Below are 17829 nucleotides of genomic sequence, written 5' to 3'. Positions count from 1 at the left end.
CAAGTGAAAACCCTCCAGTACACCAGCTGGCCGAAGGTTACACTGGAGGCCTTGACAACCTGTGCCCTCTGAGCCACAAGGCTCCCAGGGTAAACTGTGAAGAAATTTCTTTCCAAGGACACCATGTGCACCACCAGGCCTGTGATTTGTGTGTGTGTAAGTATTAAGTTGCCTCCTTCTCAAAAGCGCTGTTATTTGCATCTTAGACCCGTGGGTGTCTCAAGAAAACACCACAAGCAAGCTCTCGGGTAACCAACACAGGTGATCACTCCAAAACTAATCTAGTTACTCAGTGGGAGCTTCCAGAAGATTAAATGGCTCATTGCTTTAGGTGTGTCCTATGGATAGTCTTCCCTACACCAGTCTTCCAGTTAGAAAAGGTGGTATGAAATCTGTCCCCAGGTGTGTTCTTTCCATGTATTAGTTCTTTTATTTATTGAGGTATAAATGACATACAATGAGTTACGTATATAATAATTACATAATAATTAATATTTACTATTAATAAATATTAATTGATAATCATTTAATTTTAATAAAATTGTTTAATTTTAATAATTAATATTACAAAATTGTTTAAATTTTGACTTTCTGTATGCACCTGTAAAAGCATTACAACATTCAAGATCACGAAAATATCCATTCCCTGCCTCCCGACCAAAGTTTACTCATGCCCCTATATAATCACTGGTCCTCTCCCGAGGTAACCACTAATCTGCCGTCATGATAGATTAATTTGCATTTTCTAGAATTTTAAATAAATGGACTCAAATGGATTATACTTTCTTGTCTAGCTTCTTTCACTTGGCTTATTTTGAGAAATCTGTCCCCAGTTGTAGCTAAAGTGATTAGTAACACCACCTTGCACTGCAACACATTCAGGTCAGGATCAACTCACCGGCCAGACTTGTTATGAATGACAGAATCATTCTAGACTACAAACCAACATGTCTTATGAATATAAACATAAACATCCTTAAATTATTAGCAAATGGAATTCAGCAATATATACAAGGAATTACATGCCATGACTGAGTGGGGTTTCTTCCAAGGAAACAAAGCTAGTTCAATATTTCAAAAGTAATCAGTGTAATCTACCACAGCAGAAGGCTAAAGAAGAAAAATCACATAATCATATCAGAGCTAAGGAGGGGTTAGGGCTGAAGGGAAGCAGTTGTGGCTATGACAGAATAATATGAGGGCTCCCTAATGATGGAAATGTCCTGTATCTTAAGTATTTCAATTGTGGTATTACTGTTTTGCAAGATGTTACCATTGGGAGAAAACAGGTAAAGGGTACAAGGGATCTCTACATTATTTAACGACTGCGTGTGAACCTACGATTACCTCAAAATAAAAATTAGGGATTTTTTTTTTAGTGCATTATCTCAAAATAAAAATAAAGTATTTGTTTTTTGTTTTTTTTAATTTTTTTTTTCAACGTTTATTTATTTTTGGGACAGAGAGAGACAGAGCATGAACGGGGGAGGGGCAGAGAGAGAGGGAGACACAGAATCGGAAACAGGCTCCAGGCTCTGAGCCATCAGCCCAGAGCCCGACGCGGGGCTCGAACTCGCGGACCGCGAAATCGTGACCTGGCTGAAGTCGGACGCTCAACCGACTGCGCCACCCAGGCGCCCCAAGTATTTGTTTTTTTAAAATGGCATTGTTTCGGGGAGCCTATGTGGCTCAGTCGGTTATGCTTCCGACTCTAGATTTCGGTTCAGGCCATGATCTCCCAGTTTGTGGGAACCAGCTCCACATCGGGCTCTGCCCTGACAGTGCAGAGCCTGCTTGGGATTCTCTCTCTCCCTGTCTCTCTCTCTGCAAGTGCGTGCATGGATGTTCTCTCTCTCTCAAAATAAATAATTTTTTTTTAATCTCCAAAAAATCGGCATTGTCTCCAAAGGAATTATCAGTCAAAACACCTGTCATCGTATTTTAGTATTCCTAATTCCTATCCCTAGTCATAAATATAATACTTCTTTTTTTTTAATGTTTATTTATATTTGAGAAAGAGAGAGACAGCGTGTGAGCAGGGCAGGGGCAGAGAGAGACGGAGGCAGACTCTGATGCAGCCTCCAGGCTCTGAGAGGTCAGCACAGAGCCCAATGCAGGGCTTGAACTCACGAGCCGTGAGATCATGATCTGAGCCGAAGTCGGACGCTTAACCAACTGAGCCACCCGGGCGCCCCAGTCATAAGTATTTCTAGACAGGATACAGGCAATATCTCAGCAGTGTTTATTTACATTTAAATAAGTCTTAAGAAAGTCTTCCCTACTCCTAGACAATGTAGAACACTTCCTACCACAGCCCCCTGATCACAAGCCCTGGTCTCCTAGTCTCAACTCAGCCCAAAATACCACCCCACCATGTTAGCTGGACAGACACAGGACAAAGAGCGAATCATACACATACAGGTCTCACACACACTCTTCTCTCACATCCAGCTTGCTACAATTCCTCTGAATATGAACACTCACAGGAACAAGAGAGAATGGCAAAGGGGAGGGACTGGCTAACACCTCCAGCTGCCTGGCCACCAAAAACGAGTTATGCCATCAGAAGAGTAAGAGAGACACAGGAAGAGAAAAGAATGGGGGGAAAAAACAGAGGGAACAGAGAGAAAAGCCACGCTGCATTCTTACCCCCCCATCTCAGCACTTACCTCCTTCCTCCACCTTCACAAAACAAACGCCCCCTACTCTGCCCACCTCCTACCCCAGAAGCATTTCCCAAGTGCTTCCTTCCCTTTAAAACACACTAATCTCCTCCCAGCTTTGCTTGAGCCGTGCCTCAGGAATCACATACCAAGAAATGAAAATAAATACTGAATGGAGATAATCCATCATTTGTGAGCACTCTAGCCTTTGCCTTCTAGCAAAGCTTTCCTGTAACTGTAGTCCATTTTTTTAAATAACTAGGTTCCTTTTAGAAATTACAGGTTTAGTTTACATCAAGACACCTAATATAAAACTACGACTCACACCCACTGGGCAAGCACTGCTTTCAACCTCTGTTAAGGCATCTTGCCCGGCTGCCTCTACGCTGAGACCCAGCAAGGGTAACCTGTGAGTACTCAAGACTGGCACCCCAAGGATGTGACGGCAGGCTGCGGCAATGACAAGAGCCTCTCCACTAAGTGGGAAGGCCGATTAGGCTGACTAGTTGTCTCACCAGGTTCCCCATCTTCTCTTAATATTTCAGGTGTTCTGTTTCCAGCTGGCTGTGATACAAAGAGGTTACATAGTCCTTTTACCAGAATTAATCTCCTTTAGCATAGCCTAGAGTTGCACATTCAGTTCTAATAGTTTCCAAGTTCACAGCTAATCAGAATGACTACATTTCCTAAAGAGCAAATGACTCTGTTCATTCACCTGCCATTTTGTTCAGGTGTCTAAGAAGTGCTAGGCACTTGGAGATACAGAACTGACCAATACAGGGTAATCCTTATTCTCCTTGGCTTATGTAGAGGAGGGAGATCAGACAGAAGAATACATAAATAAAAATGACTATGGGGGTGCCTGCGTGGCTCAGTCGGTTAAGCGTCCGACTTCAGCTCAGGTCATGATCTCACAGTTTGCGCATTCGAGCTCCGCACCGGGCTCTGTGCTGACAGCTCAGAGCCCGGAGCCTGCTTCGAATTCTGTCTCCCTCTCTCTCTGCCCCTCCCCCACCTGTGCTCTGGCTCTCTCTGGCTCTCAAAAATAAATAAATGTAAAAAAAATTTTTAATTTAAAAAATTTTTAAAAGTGACTGTAAATAAAATAATTACAAAGTATGCTAGTTGCTAGCAAGGATATAAACAAAGCCGAGGAACTTGCACTTTCTGGGGAATATGCAAAGCAATTTCCCTTCCAATGCTACCCAAATTTAGAATTAAAAATTCATATGATTTAGGGGAGCCTGGGTGGCTCAGTTGGTTGAGCATCCGACCTCAGCTCAGGTCATGATCTCAAAGGTTCACAAGTTCAAGCTCCACATCAGGCTCGCTGCTGTCAGTGCGCAGAGCCTGCTTCAGATCCTCTATCCCCTCTCTTTGCCCCTCTCCAACTCCTGCTTGCTCACTCTCTCTAAAAAATACATAAAACATTTAAAAAATTCATATAATTTATTGACCCCCAAACATACTCTAAAATTTACTTTAAAAAACTAAATCGCAGATGCCGGCTTGCTATTATCTCTTTAGGTTAAAAGCTAAATGTCATTCCAACTGCATAGACTAGAAGCAGTAAGTGGAGGCCTTAAGACACCATTTCCTTAGGTAAAAATTACCCAAAATGAGTCCCTGAGGGAAGGAAGCAGGAAGCAGGCTGGAGGGGATGCCTTCACCTGTTTCAAAACCTGGCCTAGCGGGGGCTCCACAACAAGAAAAACCACTTAGCACCCTGCTCCCTGGGATCCGCAATCCTCACTAGTTCCATAGTTCAACTGCATTAAGCAACTTTTGTGGATTCACCTGGGCACAAAACCATCATGTGAAAAAGTGCTTTGTTTTAGGAATGTGGAGCATATTCCAAACAAGCAGCCAACAAATCAACTCCACTTAAATTGGAGATTGCCCCCACAACTATATGGTCAACTGATCTTTGACAAAGCAGAGAAGAATACCCAATGGAAAAAGGACAGTCTCTTCAGCAAACGGTGTTGGAAAAACCAGACAGCAACATGCAGAAGAATGAAACTGGACCACTTTCTTACACCATACACAAAAATAAATTCAAAATGGATGACAGACCTAAATGTGAGACAGGAAAGCATCAAAATTCTAGAGGGGAACACAGGCAGCAACCTTTTTGACCTTGGCCATAGCAACTTCTCACTCGACACGTCACCCGAGGCAAGGGAAACAAAGCAAAATGAACTATTGGTGCTTCATCAAAATAAAAAGCTTCTCTTCTGCACAGCAAAAGAAATAATCAACAAAACTCAAAGGCAGCCTACACAATGGGAGGAGATTTGCAAATGACATATCGGATAAAGGGTTAGTATCCAAAATCGATAAAGAACTTACCAACCTGAGCACCCAAAAAACAAAGAATCCAAGTAAGAAATGAGCAGAAGAGCAACATTTTTCCAAAGAAGACATCCAGATGGCAAACAGACACATGAAAAGATGTCAACAGGGGCGCCTGGGTGGCGCAGTCGGTTAAGCGTCCGACTTCAGCCAGGTCACGATCTCGCGGTCCGTGAGTTTGAGCCCCACGTCAGGCTCTGGGCTGATGGCTCAGAGCCTGGAGCCTGTTTCCGATTCTGTGTCTCCCTCTCTCTCTGCCCCTCCCCCGTTCATGCTGTGTCTCTCTCTGTCCCAAAAATAAATAAAAAAACGTTGAAAAAAAATTAAAAAAAAAAAAAAAGATGTCAACATCATTCATCATCAGGGAAATACAAATCATCAGCACAATGAGGTACCACCTCACATCTGTCAGAATGGCTAAAATTAAGTAACACAGGGGCGCCTGGGTGGCTCAGTCGGTTAAGCATCCGACTTCGGCTCAGGTCATGAACTCACGGTTCATGGGTTCAAGCCCCGCATCGGGCTCTGTGCTGACAGCTCGGAGCCTAGAGCCTAGAGCCTGCTTCGGATTCTGTATCTCCCTCTCTCTCTCTGCCCCTCCCCTGCTCATGCTGTCTCTGTCTCTCGAAAATAAATAAATGCAAAAAAAAAAAAATTTTTTTTTTAAATTAAGTAACACAAGAAACAACAGGTGTTGACAACGATGAGCAGAAACGGGAACCCTCTCGCACTGCTGGTGGGAATGCAAATCGGTGCAGCCACTCTGGAAAACAGTATGGAGGTTCCTCAAAAAGTTAAAAATAGAACTACCCTATGGCCCAGCAATTGCACTACTAGGTTATTTACCCAAAGTATACAAAAATACAGATTCAAAGAGGTACATGCACCCTGATGTTTATAGCAGCATTATCAATAATACCCAAACTATGGAAAGCGCCCAAATGTCCATCAACTGATGAATGGGCAAAGACGATGTGGTATATATACACAATGGAATACTACTCAGCCATCAAAAAGAAGGAAATCTTGCCATTTGGAAGAACATGGATGGAGCTAGAGTGTATTATGCTAAGAGAAGTGAGAAAAAGACAAACACCATATGATTTCACTCACACGTGCAATTTAAGAAACAAATGAACATACGGGGTGGGGGGAAGAGAGGGAAACAAACCACAAGAGATCTCTAAACGATAAAGAACAAAGGTGATGGAGGCAGGTGGGTGGGGGATGGGCTAGATGGGTATTAAGGAGAACACCTGTTATGATGAGCACTAGGTGTTGTATATTAGGTGATGAACCACTGAATTCTACTCTTAACACCAATAATGCACTGTATGTTAACTAACCAGAATTTAAATAAAAATTTGAAGGAAAAAATGAGAAATTTTTGAAAATTAAAAAAACAAACAAACAAACAAACAAACAAACAAACAAACTGGAGGGGCACCCGGGTGGTTCAGTGGGTTGAACGTCTGACTTCAGCTCAGGTCGTGATCTCGCGATTCGGGAGTTCAAGCCCCGCATCAGGTTCTCTACTGTCAGCACAGAGCCCACTTCAGATCCTCTGTCCCCCTCTCTCTACCCCTTCCCCGCTTACGCTCTAGCAAAAATAAAATAAAAATAAAAGATAAAATAAACTGGAGACTACCATGTTAAAACACTAGCCCTGCTTTCTACAGTGTCCAGTCAAAACTCAATCACATCAACCAATCTCTGAGGCATATGAAGTTACACGCTCAGAGCTACCTAATCTTTTCAAATGTGCCAAACATAATAACCTAATGTTAAAACCTAGTGACTTTAAGATACATTTGACTAGAAATCTGACCCACACAGGCAATAATCTGAATTCCCATTAGTGCATCTGTAAGCACTACCTGATGAAATAAAAATGAATCCAGGCTTCATCTGTGCCTCAGAAGGGGATTTTAAAAAAATAAAAATAAAAACAAAAACAGAAACAGCTCTGAATTGTCACTTTGGGAAAAAAACTGTACTTCTTAAGATTCAAATGTAATCTCCCCCAGTGTAACTCCAAACTTTTTGCCAATTTGTTTGGCTTTGCTTTCTCTACCAAAATTACACAGAGACTAAAATAAAGCCTCCAGATTTGTTCTCTGCTACTGGCCTCCACTTCTTCCCAAACATTTTATAAAGGCTGGCCCACCACTAGTTAGGAAATTACCTCCGAAAGCTTCCACCCCACCTTTTTTTCTAAACTCCTATGGCCATAAATTGGTGGGGGGGGGGGGGGGGGGTGTGGATTTGTAGTCTAGTCCCCTTGACACAAATTAGGAATTGAAGAGGAATCATCTCCTTTCTTTTTTTCAAGTTTATTTTTATTTATTTTGAGAGAGAGAAAGAGAATCCCAAGCAGGCTCCCCACTGTCAGCGCCAAGCCAGACATGGGGCTCAATCTCACAACGGTGAGAACATGATCTGGGCCAAAATCTAGAGTCAGATACTTCACCGAATGAGCCACCCAGGAGCCCCATCTTTTTTTAAATGATCTCCAGAGAATTTTCCATCAATTCCCTCCCTTCAGCCAGCTTTGAAACCACTACCAGAAAATTCTTATCATCCTCAAACTCTGCCATCCACCTGTGCCGCTCCTTTCTGTTCCCATGGAGAATATCACCCTAACTTTGTAAAGACTTGACCTCTCAGTCTCATCCTCTGCTTAAAAGCCTGACTTCCCATCTCAAAATAAAAGTCAAAACCCATATAGTACCTATAAAGGCCACGCTCTCCATCACCTAGCCAGCCTGCCACCTCTTTCAACTCTCCAGTCTCCTCTTCTCTTTCCTTCCACTCCCTGGTCACACCTTTACACTTATTTTCTGCCTGGAAATTCTGTTGAGGGGCTTTCTCAAATGTTACCTTCCCTTGCCCTCCACCTCCCATGTAAAACTAGACTTCCAACCCCCTATCCCCCTAACAAACTTTCTACTTATTTTGTTAACTATCATCCCCAATGTTCCAGGAATGCAGGAATTTATCTGTTTCCTTCACTGCTGTATCATCAAGGTCTAAAAGAGCGCCAAGTTAGGTAGCAGAGAGTTCAGTAAACATTTGTCAATGAAGAGTCATTCACTTGACAGGCACTCGCTGGGTACCTGGTCCGGGCCGGGTTTGTTAAGGCAAATAAGACACTAGCAAAGCTTTTAATGCACCCGATGGAGAAATGCAACACAAAACTGTGCATTGCAGGACCGCAAACTTAAAGCCACGGGCAGGTCACAGACACGCCCAAAGCTCAGAGGAAGAGGCCTCGGCTTCGCCTTTCTGGGGCCGGTCCAACTTCCCACGGTGCAGTTCTCCACGGACCGATCCCGGAGGGTCTCCTCTAGACCCCCGAGAGGAGCGGAGCGCACTCGCCCTCCCCAGGCCTGAGAGGTTGCTAGTCCAGAGCCGCAACTTCCGGGCTCTTCACTCCAGATACACGATTTAATAAAACAAATTTAAAAGCCTCTGCTCTTCAGCCACCGCCCCTTCCTCTCTGCCCCGCGGTGCATTCCCCCACGGCGGCCCGGAGCTGAACCCTTCTCGGACCTGCCTGCACTGACCCACAAGCACGCCCGACTTCCGCGGCCCAGACCTGTTCCCGGCGTCCCGTTCGGCTCCTCTCTGCGCCTGTGCGAGCAAACCCACGTGGGTTCGGGAGAGGTTGGCCGCGCGGCGGAGGCTGAACACGCCCCCCGCGTGAGGCTGGCTTCTGATTGGCTGCCTGTCGCTGGCCTGGCCTGGTTGGAGCCGCCTGCGGCTGCGCCTCTAAAGGCGCTGCCAGTCGAGTCTCGTGCTACTGCTTCTTGCTTTGGCCGCCTCCGCTCACTCTCTGGAATCCTTGCAACCCCGCCGGCATGTCTCAGGTATAGCGCGTGCCTAGCCTGGCTGCCAAGGTGCGGCGGGGCTAGAAACTGGGGGGGGGGGGGGGGGGGGGGGGGGGGGGGGGGGGAGGGGGGTGGTTCGAGAGGGGTACTATCCCGTAAGCAGAACTCCGCAGAGTCTTTCCCGTCCCGGCCCCGCTGTGCCTCCTGGACCCGTGCCCAGCTCTGACTCTTTGCACAGAGCTTTGTGAGCGGAACTTTCCAGGTTTGGACTTAGCTACCCACCGGTAACTGCTGGGAAGTTGCCCGTGGGGTGGACTCCGCGGTGAGGCAGGAACAGGAGTTGGAGAAGAGGGTCCTAGGGAGAAAGGTGGCAGGTAGAGGGTTGCATGGATTGAAGGAGCAAGGGGACCGAGTTCCCCATCCGGAAGGTCAGGGCAAGAGTAGGGAAGCCATGCAGAATGGGAAAGCAAGGAAGTGGTTAACAGTTTAGAGGTCAGGGGACTCAGGGGCCGAGTGTCCAACGTACGAGAAGGGGAGAGGTGACCCAGAGGCCTTTCCCTCCTTGGAATGTAGCCTCTTTTCTGAGACCGAGCTGTGTGGAATGACCTCTGACTCATCACCTCTCTCCAATTGGAACACCAGGAGAGAGGTCGGCGCTGGACGCCTGGTCCCAGGGGGGGAGGGGTCCAATGGCCTCTGGCCAGCTGCACTCAAAACTGTACCCATCTCAGCTGTTTCAAACACGCTGTGCTAGTCCTATCCACAAGTCGAGGCTTTACTGGGACCCCGGCCTGGCCCAGGAGTGGTCAGGCAGTTGGCCACACTGCTTTTTCAATGAAGTGAATACCTACTGCAGGCACTCCTACCTTTCCTCCTTCACCGCTGTGTTTCTAGCACCTGATAAATAGTGAGAGCATCCAGTACATAGTTGTCCATCGAATGAGTGAACCAATGTGCTTCCCTTCCTTGTTTTGCTGAATCTTTCTGGCTTCCCTCTTGGGGAGATGAGAAGATACACTGCTTTTCCTCAGGGGCATCTCAGGAGTGCTGCCTTTCCAACTTGTCTCTCCCCATTACTGAGCTCTATTTAGGCCTTTCCTCTCCCCCACGTTTAGGCTGAGTTTGACAAAGCTGCTGAGGATGTTAAGCACCTCAAGACCAAGCCAGCAGATGATGAAATGTTGTTCATCTACGGCCACTACAAACAAGCAACTGTGGGTGACATAAACACAGGTATGCTGAGATGAGCTTGGGAAGGCCCCGCGTCAAAGCAGGCTCAGCAGCCTTGATGGGTGCTGGAGCTCTTCTAATCTGTGGGAACTGCACTCTCAAAACCACCCGAAGCCCTACTCTTCACGTGGGACATGGTACTAGTTCATGGGGCTCCCCCCGCTCCTCATGAAGATCACGTTCCTGAATGGGACTCACAGACCCTGCACTGTTCTCAGTGGCTCAGGTCGCAGAATTCAAACCCGAGTTTGGGGAGGACTTTACGGGGTATCACCAGCATTTTCCATCTACTTGGGAAGAAGCAAAGACCCCAGCTTGGAAGAGACTTGGTCTCAACTCAGTAGTAGCTTTGTTGAACCACGCTGCTTCAGTACATGCCTCCCCAGACAGGATGGAAGTCAGAGCACTTGGCAGCCTGATATCGGGAGCAGAGAAGCAGCTGGCTTCCTGTGGCAGGTCAGAAGCCGTTTTGCTGACCACAGCCCTGATGACCATTTCTCACCTATCAAAAAATCTTGGTACAGATTTTGAGGCCATAGTCTAGACTACCATAGTCTGAAGACAGCCTTTCCCCCCTTGGACGGTTTTTATTCCGCCCCTAAGTCCCTGAAACCCAGCTGTATACTGAGGCAACAGCACGATTCACTCTATGCAAAGGCTCAGAGGCGGTGGCCATGGCAGCCCAGAAGGAGGTCACCCCCTTGTCTGTTCAGGAGGGTGGCATGGCCCCCAGTTCCACTGCAGTTGGGGTGGAGGGTGGAGCAAGTCGGTGGCTGCCAGCCATCTGGAAGCAGGAGATGGTGCCCAGAGCTAAGGATCATGAGCAGCACCAAATCAAAGTTCACAGGAAGGGCTTAGCTGAGAGAGGTCTAGGGGCAAAGATGAGTTTTATGCTAGGTTTATAAATTCTCTATCCTCCCAGGGAGAGGGGGGAGAGATGAAGTGGGGGTGGCCGGAGGGGCTGAGATGCTTTTCTGCCAGACAGGATTTTCACAGACACTGGCCTCTGCCCTTCTTTTGCAGGAGCACACATAGACTGGCTTGAGTAACTCTCACTTCCTGACTGCAGAGGCTTCGGCTCCTTCTAGGGCGGCACCGTCCAGATACAGTCACCACTAGCCACGTGTGGCCATCTAAATTTAAATTAGTGGGGCGCCTGGGTGGCGCAGTCGGTTAAGCATCCGACTTTAGCCAGGTCACGATCTCGCGGTCCGTGAGTTCGAGCCCCGCGTCGGGCTCTGGGCTGATGGCTCAGAGCCTGGAGCCTGTTTCCGATTCTGTGTCTCCCTCTCTCTCTGCCCCTCCCCCGTTCATGCTCTGTCTCTCTCTGTCCCAAAATAAATAAACGTTGAAAAAAAAATTAAAAAAAATAAAATAAAATAAATAAATTTAAATTAGAAAGAGTTAAAAAAAAAAAAAAAAATCCAAAGCTCAGTCCTCAGTCGCACAAGTCACCTATCAGGTGCCACAAGAGGCAGATGGCCCTGAGTTAGTGCAAATGTATGTCTCCATCTGCACAAAAAGGGCTGTTGGAGTGCGTTTGCTCTCCTAGATGATGACTCTGCAGGTGCACCTCCTGGTACCCCTGGGAATACCTCCCTGAAAGCACCTGCGGAGACTTGATGTTTCTCAGACACAGTGGTCCCGGCAGTGGGCACTGCCACTGCTCCTTTTGCCTTTGCTCTCGGCATGGCAGTAAAATAGGTCAGCGGGGAGGTGGTGAGGGTGTTTCCCAGGTGCAGCTGATGACAGGCCTGGGAGCATAAAATCATGGTATAACTTTAAGGATGCTTTGCCTTCGGGGGGAACAACTGCCCACAAATCATCAAGAATTAGACTAACAATTTGGTAGAAAAATGGGGCAAGGGTATGAACAGACTGTTCACAGGAAGGGACTCCCAGAAAACTGATAGCAATAATAGCATGAAGGAGAAGAACCGGGTGGCTGAGAACAAGGGTAGGAGGGAAACTTTATAGTAGCCCTCTTTATAGCATTCAGATTTTAAGCCATATAAATGGATGTAGTACTTGTTTTAAAAAAAAAGAATGTTTTTAAGTATGCCTTTTAAAAGAAATCTTGGAGGGGCGCCTGGACGGCTCAGTCAGTTGGGCGTCCGACTTTGGCTAAGGTCATGATGTCACAGTTCGTGAGTTCGAGCCCCACGTCGGGCTCTGTGCTGACAGCTCAGAGCCTGGAGCCTGCTTCACATTCTGTGTCTCCCTCTCTCTCTGCCCCTTCCCTGCTCATGCTGTGTCTCTCTCTGTCTCAAAAATAAATAAACATCAAAAAAATTTTTTTTTAAATAAAAAGAAAAAAGAAATCTTGGAGTTGTTTAACTTTTAAAACAAAGACCATCTAGTAATGAAAAGTTTTCTTACTGTTTTCTTTAGATCATAAGTTTGGGTTTCTGTACATCTGGGTTTCTAAAGGCAGAACCCGCTATGCTAGACCCATTTAACTCCATAACAGAGCCTGGAAGGAACAGATGAAGTGAAAGACGGCTTTCAGGGCAAGAACATCGATAATGTTCTCCGTTAGAACTTGAAGCAGATCCGGGGCACCTGTGTGGCTCAGCCGGTTGAGGCTCGGACTTTGGTTCAGGTCATGATCTCACGGTTCATGAGTTCAAGCCCCGCATCAGGTTGCCATCTGCTCTCAGCTCAGAGCCTGCTTTAGATCCTCTGCCCCTGCCCCTCTCTGCCCCTCCCCCACGCATGCACACGCACTCTTTCAAAAATCAATAACACATTTTTTTTAAAAAAAGGCTTGAAGCGGATCTAATGTGCTTTCTTCCCTTGTTTCAGAACGGCCTGGACTGTTGGATCTCAAAGGCAAGGCCAAGTGGGATGCCTGGAATCAGCTGAAAGGTGATTGTTCTCATCAGTTTCCCCGGTTTGTGAAGCCCAGTAATGAAACACTCTTCATTATGAAGTGTTAGGGGTGAGGAGAGAAAACAAAGTGGATGAGGCCCATGCTAGAAACCGGCCTAACCTAGCCAGAATGGAAAAAAACTGGGCCACCTACTTTTTCTAATACCATGTATGCCTCCTCCAAGAGCACCATCTCTGCGCAATGGCATCATTGGGAGAGGAAGGGCTGGGGACCAGGTTACTGAGAAAAGGCTGGGAGGTAATTAGTTGGCCTGGGTTTTCCGTATATTCCCGCACCTTCCTCTCCCCGACAAGGCCGGGTAGTGACCCCCTACCCAAGCAGCCTTCCCCAGCTCCCCTCCAGCCAGAAAGGCACATAAAAGAAAGGAATGAGCTAATGCATGGCAGGCTGCTGGCACCTCGTAGGCCCCTGAATGGAGCTATTATATGCTAAGCAACGGCAGCCAAGAAGGAGCCCGGCTCCGACTTAATCACGTGCCACCTGCAGCAGCAGGACCCACAAGTTGGCAGTGAAGTGCCTGCCAGCTTTTGTGTTCTTGCTAGCTCATTTCTGAATAAGCCCTCTGTCTTCCTGCAAATGGAAAACCCTTGAATTCAAAAAGGGCCAGAATACAATAAATACACTCCTAGGATTTGCAAGGAACTGGGACAGGAATGCCCGTCTGACTGCCCGTTGTCACTGGGCATTTCTGTCCCAGTGTCCGTGTACTCTCCAATGCTCCAGAAAGCACTCAGATTCCCGGCGTATCTCCCCTTCGCCGCAGAACCCAGGAAACTGGGTGTTACTGCTGAGGGGTAGGTCAGTGCCCTTTGGACCGCAGCACGAAGGCAAAACTTTGCCTCCTTCCACTCCATGAGCCAGCTGCTTTCACTCAGAGTTCACGAAACTTTACTCACAGCTTCCCTCTGGGGAGAAGAGGGCATCTGGCTTTGCTTTTTCATGGCCACATCTGGCAGATAAGAGCCCGGCAGAGGGCTACTTGATAGGCCAAAGCCAACCATGAGAGGAAGCAGGACGACTAAAGTCACTACAGCTCCCCGTGTTAGGCTTTCCTGCCTGTCCGGAGTGCCCAGCCTCTCTCCCCAGGCTCAGGTTGACCGCTCATTCCAGCAGTGGGGGACTCACATGGCCGGCAGGCCAATGACAAGCCTCAGGACAGCTGTATACACGTTATGGGTTCAGGGCTCTGTGGAGCATTCACCGTGGGCCAGGCGCCTTAAGTATTTCAGGCCAAGCCTGTGAGGTGCAGGTAGTGGAATCCCCACTTTACAAGGGAAACTGAGCCTCAGAGCATTAAAACTGGGGGCTGTCTAGGGCTCCAGTCTGCTGCTTTCCTACCGTGCTGCCTCTCTGACCAATAACCCTGTTGACTCCTTCCAGGGACTTCCAAGGAAGATGCCATGAAAGCTTACATCAACAAAGTAGAAGAGCTAAAGAAAAAATACGGAATATAAGGAACTGGATGTGGCTGCCGGCAATGCATTTCATCTAAACTGATAACAATGCCTTGTTTTTCTAATGCTGTGGATGACGAGAAATGATGACAATAGCCCATTAACCTAGATCCTGAAGACTCTACAGGATACGGCCCTAACAGAGTAGGGGCTGAAATGGTTACTGACGTGCTCTGAGTAGTTTTTATCTGTAGATCAATTAAAAGTGCATTTGTTACTTTAAGTCTTTGGTAATCTGAGTTCTTGAAATCGCTTCCTCCGTTCTAATGGCTCTTCCTCACTTCCTTTTTCTAAAGATTTTGTCTGGAAGCGTTGGAGCTCACCCTCCACTCTGCTAGGGTGCGAGGTAGGGGACCCACCTAGTCTAAGCCTGAAGTGCACACACCTCTGATGGGGAGGAAAAGAATTAGAGAAATCGCTTTTTCTAACTCCTTGTTCCTCCCCATTCCAGCCACATCAGTTGCATGCGCTGGCTGAGACTTCAGGCCGCAGGGACTGCCAGTCCTGTGCTGGGGACATTGCTGGCCTCAAGCTCTGAGGAAAGCAGGGTTGACAAATATTTAAGGTTCGTCTGAGGTCCATCCAGTCCGTGGTTCCAGAGCAAATGAACAAGGCCAGAGGCCCCTGTCAGGAATGAACTATACCTGCCACGGGGCATCCACAGAGCCCCAGGCTCACGGGCAGCTGGGCGGGCATAACCGAGTCGGGTGGTGTGGGTGCTTAGCAGGGAAAAAAGGAGATCAGGACCCCGGAGGCCAGGGGTTAAGGTTACAGAGAAGAAAGGCTGGAGCTCGACCCTGGTGGGTGTAGGTTGCTGAAAAGAAAAAAAGACAGCTGGCAGGCCCTCCTCACCAGATGTTCTACTCCACTCATTTCCACGGTCTTGCAAGGAAGGTTGGGGTTTTCCCATCATGCAGCTGTGGCTGCGGAGGCTGAAATCAAGGAGAAGCTCCTTGAGGCCAAGCAGCTCTCCGTTCCCTCCAAAGCCTGTGCCCTGGTCTTAGACATGGTTCAGCCAGAAGAACAGGAGTTACAGTGACTTGCCCAAGGTCACTCCGCTGGTGACTAATCTGAGAGCCAGCATTCACGTGCACGTCTCCCTGGCTCAGGTGCCCGTACCACACAAGGTGGCCCCCCAGGCGTGACCCGTGCTGGAACGGCAAGGAGGGCAACTGTCTGATATGGCTGGAGTACGGCACACCTTCGATGGAAAATGGGACTAGAGAGTGAGAAGTCTTGATAATGAAGTTGAAAAGTACAAAATCTGACCATCATCAAATGTGATAGGCGGCTGCTGGGAAGGAGATGTGGTCAGAGGCGTTCCGTGAATCTGACTACATCAGTGGGTTTTGAGAACGGTGACCGTCCGGTTCTAGCCCAGCCTGCGCATGGAAAACTAGGCCCAGAAGCTCAGGGGTAGGCAGGAACCTGCTCCCCATGGGGTCAAAGTCCCAAAGCCTAGCCGTGCAACTGGAGCGAAGTGACTTCCTGAGTAGCGATGCCATTTATGTGGAAGTCTCCCCTGGGCGCTAATGTGACTGAGGGCATGTGGGGCAGGAGGCCCACAGATCTGCCCTCCTCCCACCTGGTTGCCCTGCACCAGCCTGGTGGTGCCAGCCACCAAGGCTGCAGAACTCCCAGGCTTCCATGATCCCTGAGGGACGCAGTAGGGAGCTATAGCCACACACCTATTATTATCTGGATTATCTGCTTTGATCAGTTTTTGGCTGCTTCTGGTGTAAACCAAAAGAAAAGCCACCCTGAATGGAGCCCAGGGCGTGGTTCTTGTCCACACAGACCTGGCTCCGGGCTCAGGCCCAGCACGCCTACCGCGAGGGTGGGGGTCCGCGTGAGATGAAATTGTGTGAGAAACTCCTGCCATAGAGTGGGTCCCCGGTGTGTGGCACTTCATCCGGAAGTTTTGTCCCGCCAGCTTGAAAACCACTCTTGTCCCCGGGAACGTCCCTCGCAATCAACGTCTGTTAGAGTCAAGGACCTAGCCCAGAAGCACACAACTGGCACGGCCTCCAGTCACTGGCTGTCAGTTGTGAGAACCTGCAGGGCCAGCCTCCCACTCGGGTTGGTGAATTTAATCCCGCTTTGAAGTGGGCACCACACCTCAATGCTCTGTAATCGGGACTACTGGACCCATTATTGAGATGAGGGAATTAAGGCCCAGGTGACGTGAATGGATCCAAACCCAGGAGTCTCTGTCCAGGAAGGCCCTGCTTGTCCCCTTCTGTCACATTGTCTCTCGTGGCCACTGGCTGCCACTCAGACGTGCATCTCCACTGTCGCTCAGAGGACAAGGGTGACACTTGCCTCACTGGGCTAGCAGAAGGTGCTAGGAAACGCCCCACCTGTGCCAGTCTTCCTGCGGAGCGGCTCAGGGAGGCAGGTCACATCTCCCAGGATGGAGCAGGGCCCCAGTGAAACATACTTTTTTAAGCATCTCAGGTGATTCTGAGGCTCTGCGAGGTTTGGGGAGCCCTGAAGCACCCCCATCCCCACCCAGCCCCCACCCCCCCCCCCACACACACACACTATAGAGTAGTGGTACTGATTTCTACCAAAGTAGCAAGTTGTGGTGTTCTGAGAACACATCACCAGTGGGCTCAGGGGTCATGCCTGCTCCAATGGCTTCTGCAGAAGTCCATATACAGCCCAGGGAGGATTCACAGGGTGTCATTTGGGAACAAACGAGGAGGGCAGAGGAGCAGGGCAGGGCACCCAGTCTTCCCCTCTCCTCGGTGAGGCATCCACAGCTCCCCTGAGGTACTTCGTACCTCCAACCTGCCTCCGGCGACAGACTCACCCGTGAATCCCACTGCCATCTCTCAGGTGCCAGATCATGAATCTTCTTGGAGCCACATTTTCTTCATCTAGAAAATGGGCTGATAGAAGGGGTAAAGAACCTCACAATGCCTGGCAGACACAACTTCCTAGCAGCCCGGAGGCCTTTCCTAATGCACATCCTCACCCCTGATACTTCCTTCCCCATTATCCGGACAGGTCCCGGCCTAGAGCCACAGAAGGCTGTTCCCCGCCTTGGCCAGGCTCCATTAAGTGGGAAGTTACTGCAAATGCAAGTAAGTGTAGGTTGTCTCAGGATGTTCTCCCTACACAAGAGTGATTCCAAAAGCCAAAAGCCTGGGAACCAGTGTCGAAGATCGATAAGGGACTTGCTCTGCCACTATATGCCTCAGTTTCTTCATCAATAAAATGAGGCTGAGCAGAAGGGCATTGTCCGGGATAAATAGGAAGGAAAGCCGTAGGAGGGGAAAGAGAAGGCACCGGAAATGACTGCCTTGATGTGAGTCAGGCTGGGAAGTTGTGAGGGGGTGGTTTAAGTAGCCAGATGATTAAAGGTGTTTAAAATTAAATTACAGGTGTTTGGAGTTGAG

At 48.3% G+C, this 17829-nt stretch overlaps 2 protein-coding genes across 9 annotated transcripts in view; one reads left to right on the top strand and one right to left on the bottom strand.

The window, feature by feature from the left end:
- Window positions 1-17375, bottom strand: part of CC1H2orf76 (chromosome C1 C2orf76 homolog) — a 74620-nt gene extending 57245 nt beyond the window's left edge. For 2 of the 8 annotated variants that reach the window (XM_045479540.1, XM_045479535.1), the window contains exon 1: window positions 8571-8654. Coding sequence is in view for 1 of the 8 variants with exons in the window: in XM_045479539.1 (XP_045335495.1) it covers window positions 17212-17259 (48 nt within the window). In the remaining 7 variants the exon portion in view is untranslated. Of the gene's footprint in view, window positions 1-8570; window positions 8708-17211 lie in introns of those variants that run through there. The other 6 variants (XM_045479539.1, XM_045479544.1, XM_045479536.1 and 3 more) reach the window with 6 other exon arrangements.
- On the top strand, window positions 8763-14648 carry DBI (diazepam binding inhibitor, acyl-CoA binding protein). Its single transcript, XM_045479546.1, has 4 exons — window positions 8763-8887; window positions 9964-10081; window positions 12884-12946; window positions 14352-14648. Exons 1-4 carry the CDS (start codon window positions 8879-8881, stop codon window positions 14423-14425), a joined length of 264 nt encoding a protein of 87 aa, XP_045335502.1. The 5' UTR covers window positions 8763-8878; the 3' UTR covers window positions 14426-14648.
- Window positions 17376-17829: the final 454 nt, after the last annotated feature.

This window comes from Leopardus geoffroyi, chromosome C1 (genome assembly GCF_018350155.1).
Source record: "Leopardus geoffroyi isolate Oge1 chromosome C1, O.geoffroyi_Oge1_pat1.0, whole genome shotgun sequence".
Classification (NCBI taxonomy): domain Eukaryota; kingdom Metazoa; phylum Chordata; class Mammalia; order Carnivora; family Felidae; genus Leopardus; species Leopardus geoffroyi.
This window is presented reverse-complemented; position numbering and strand designations above follow the sequence as displayed.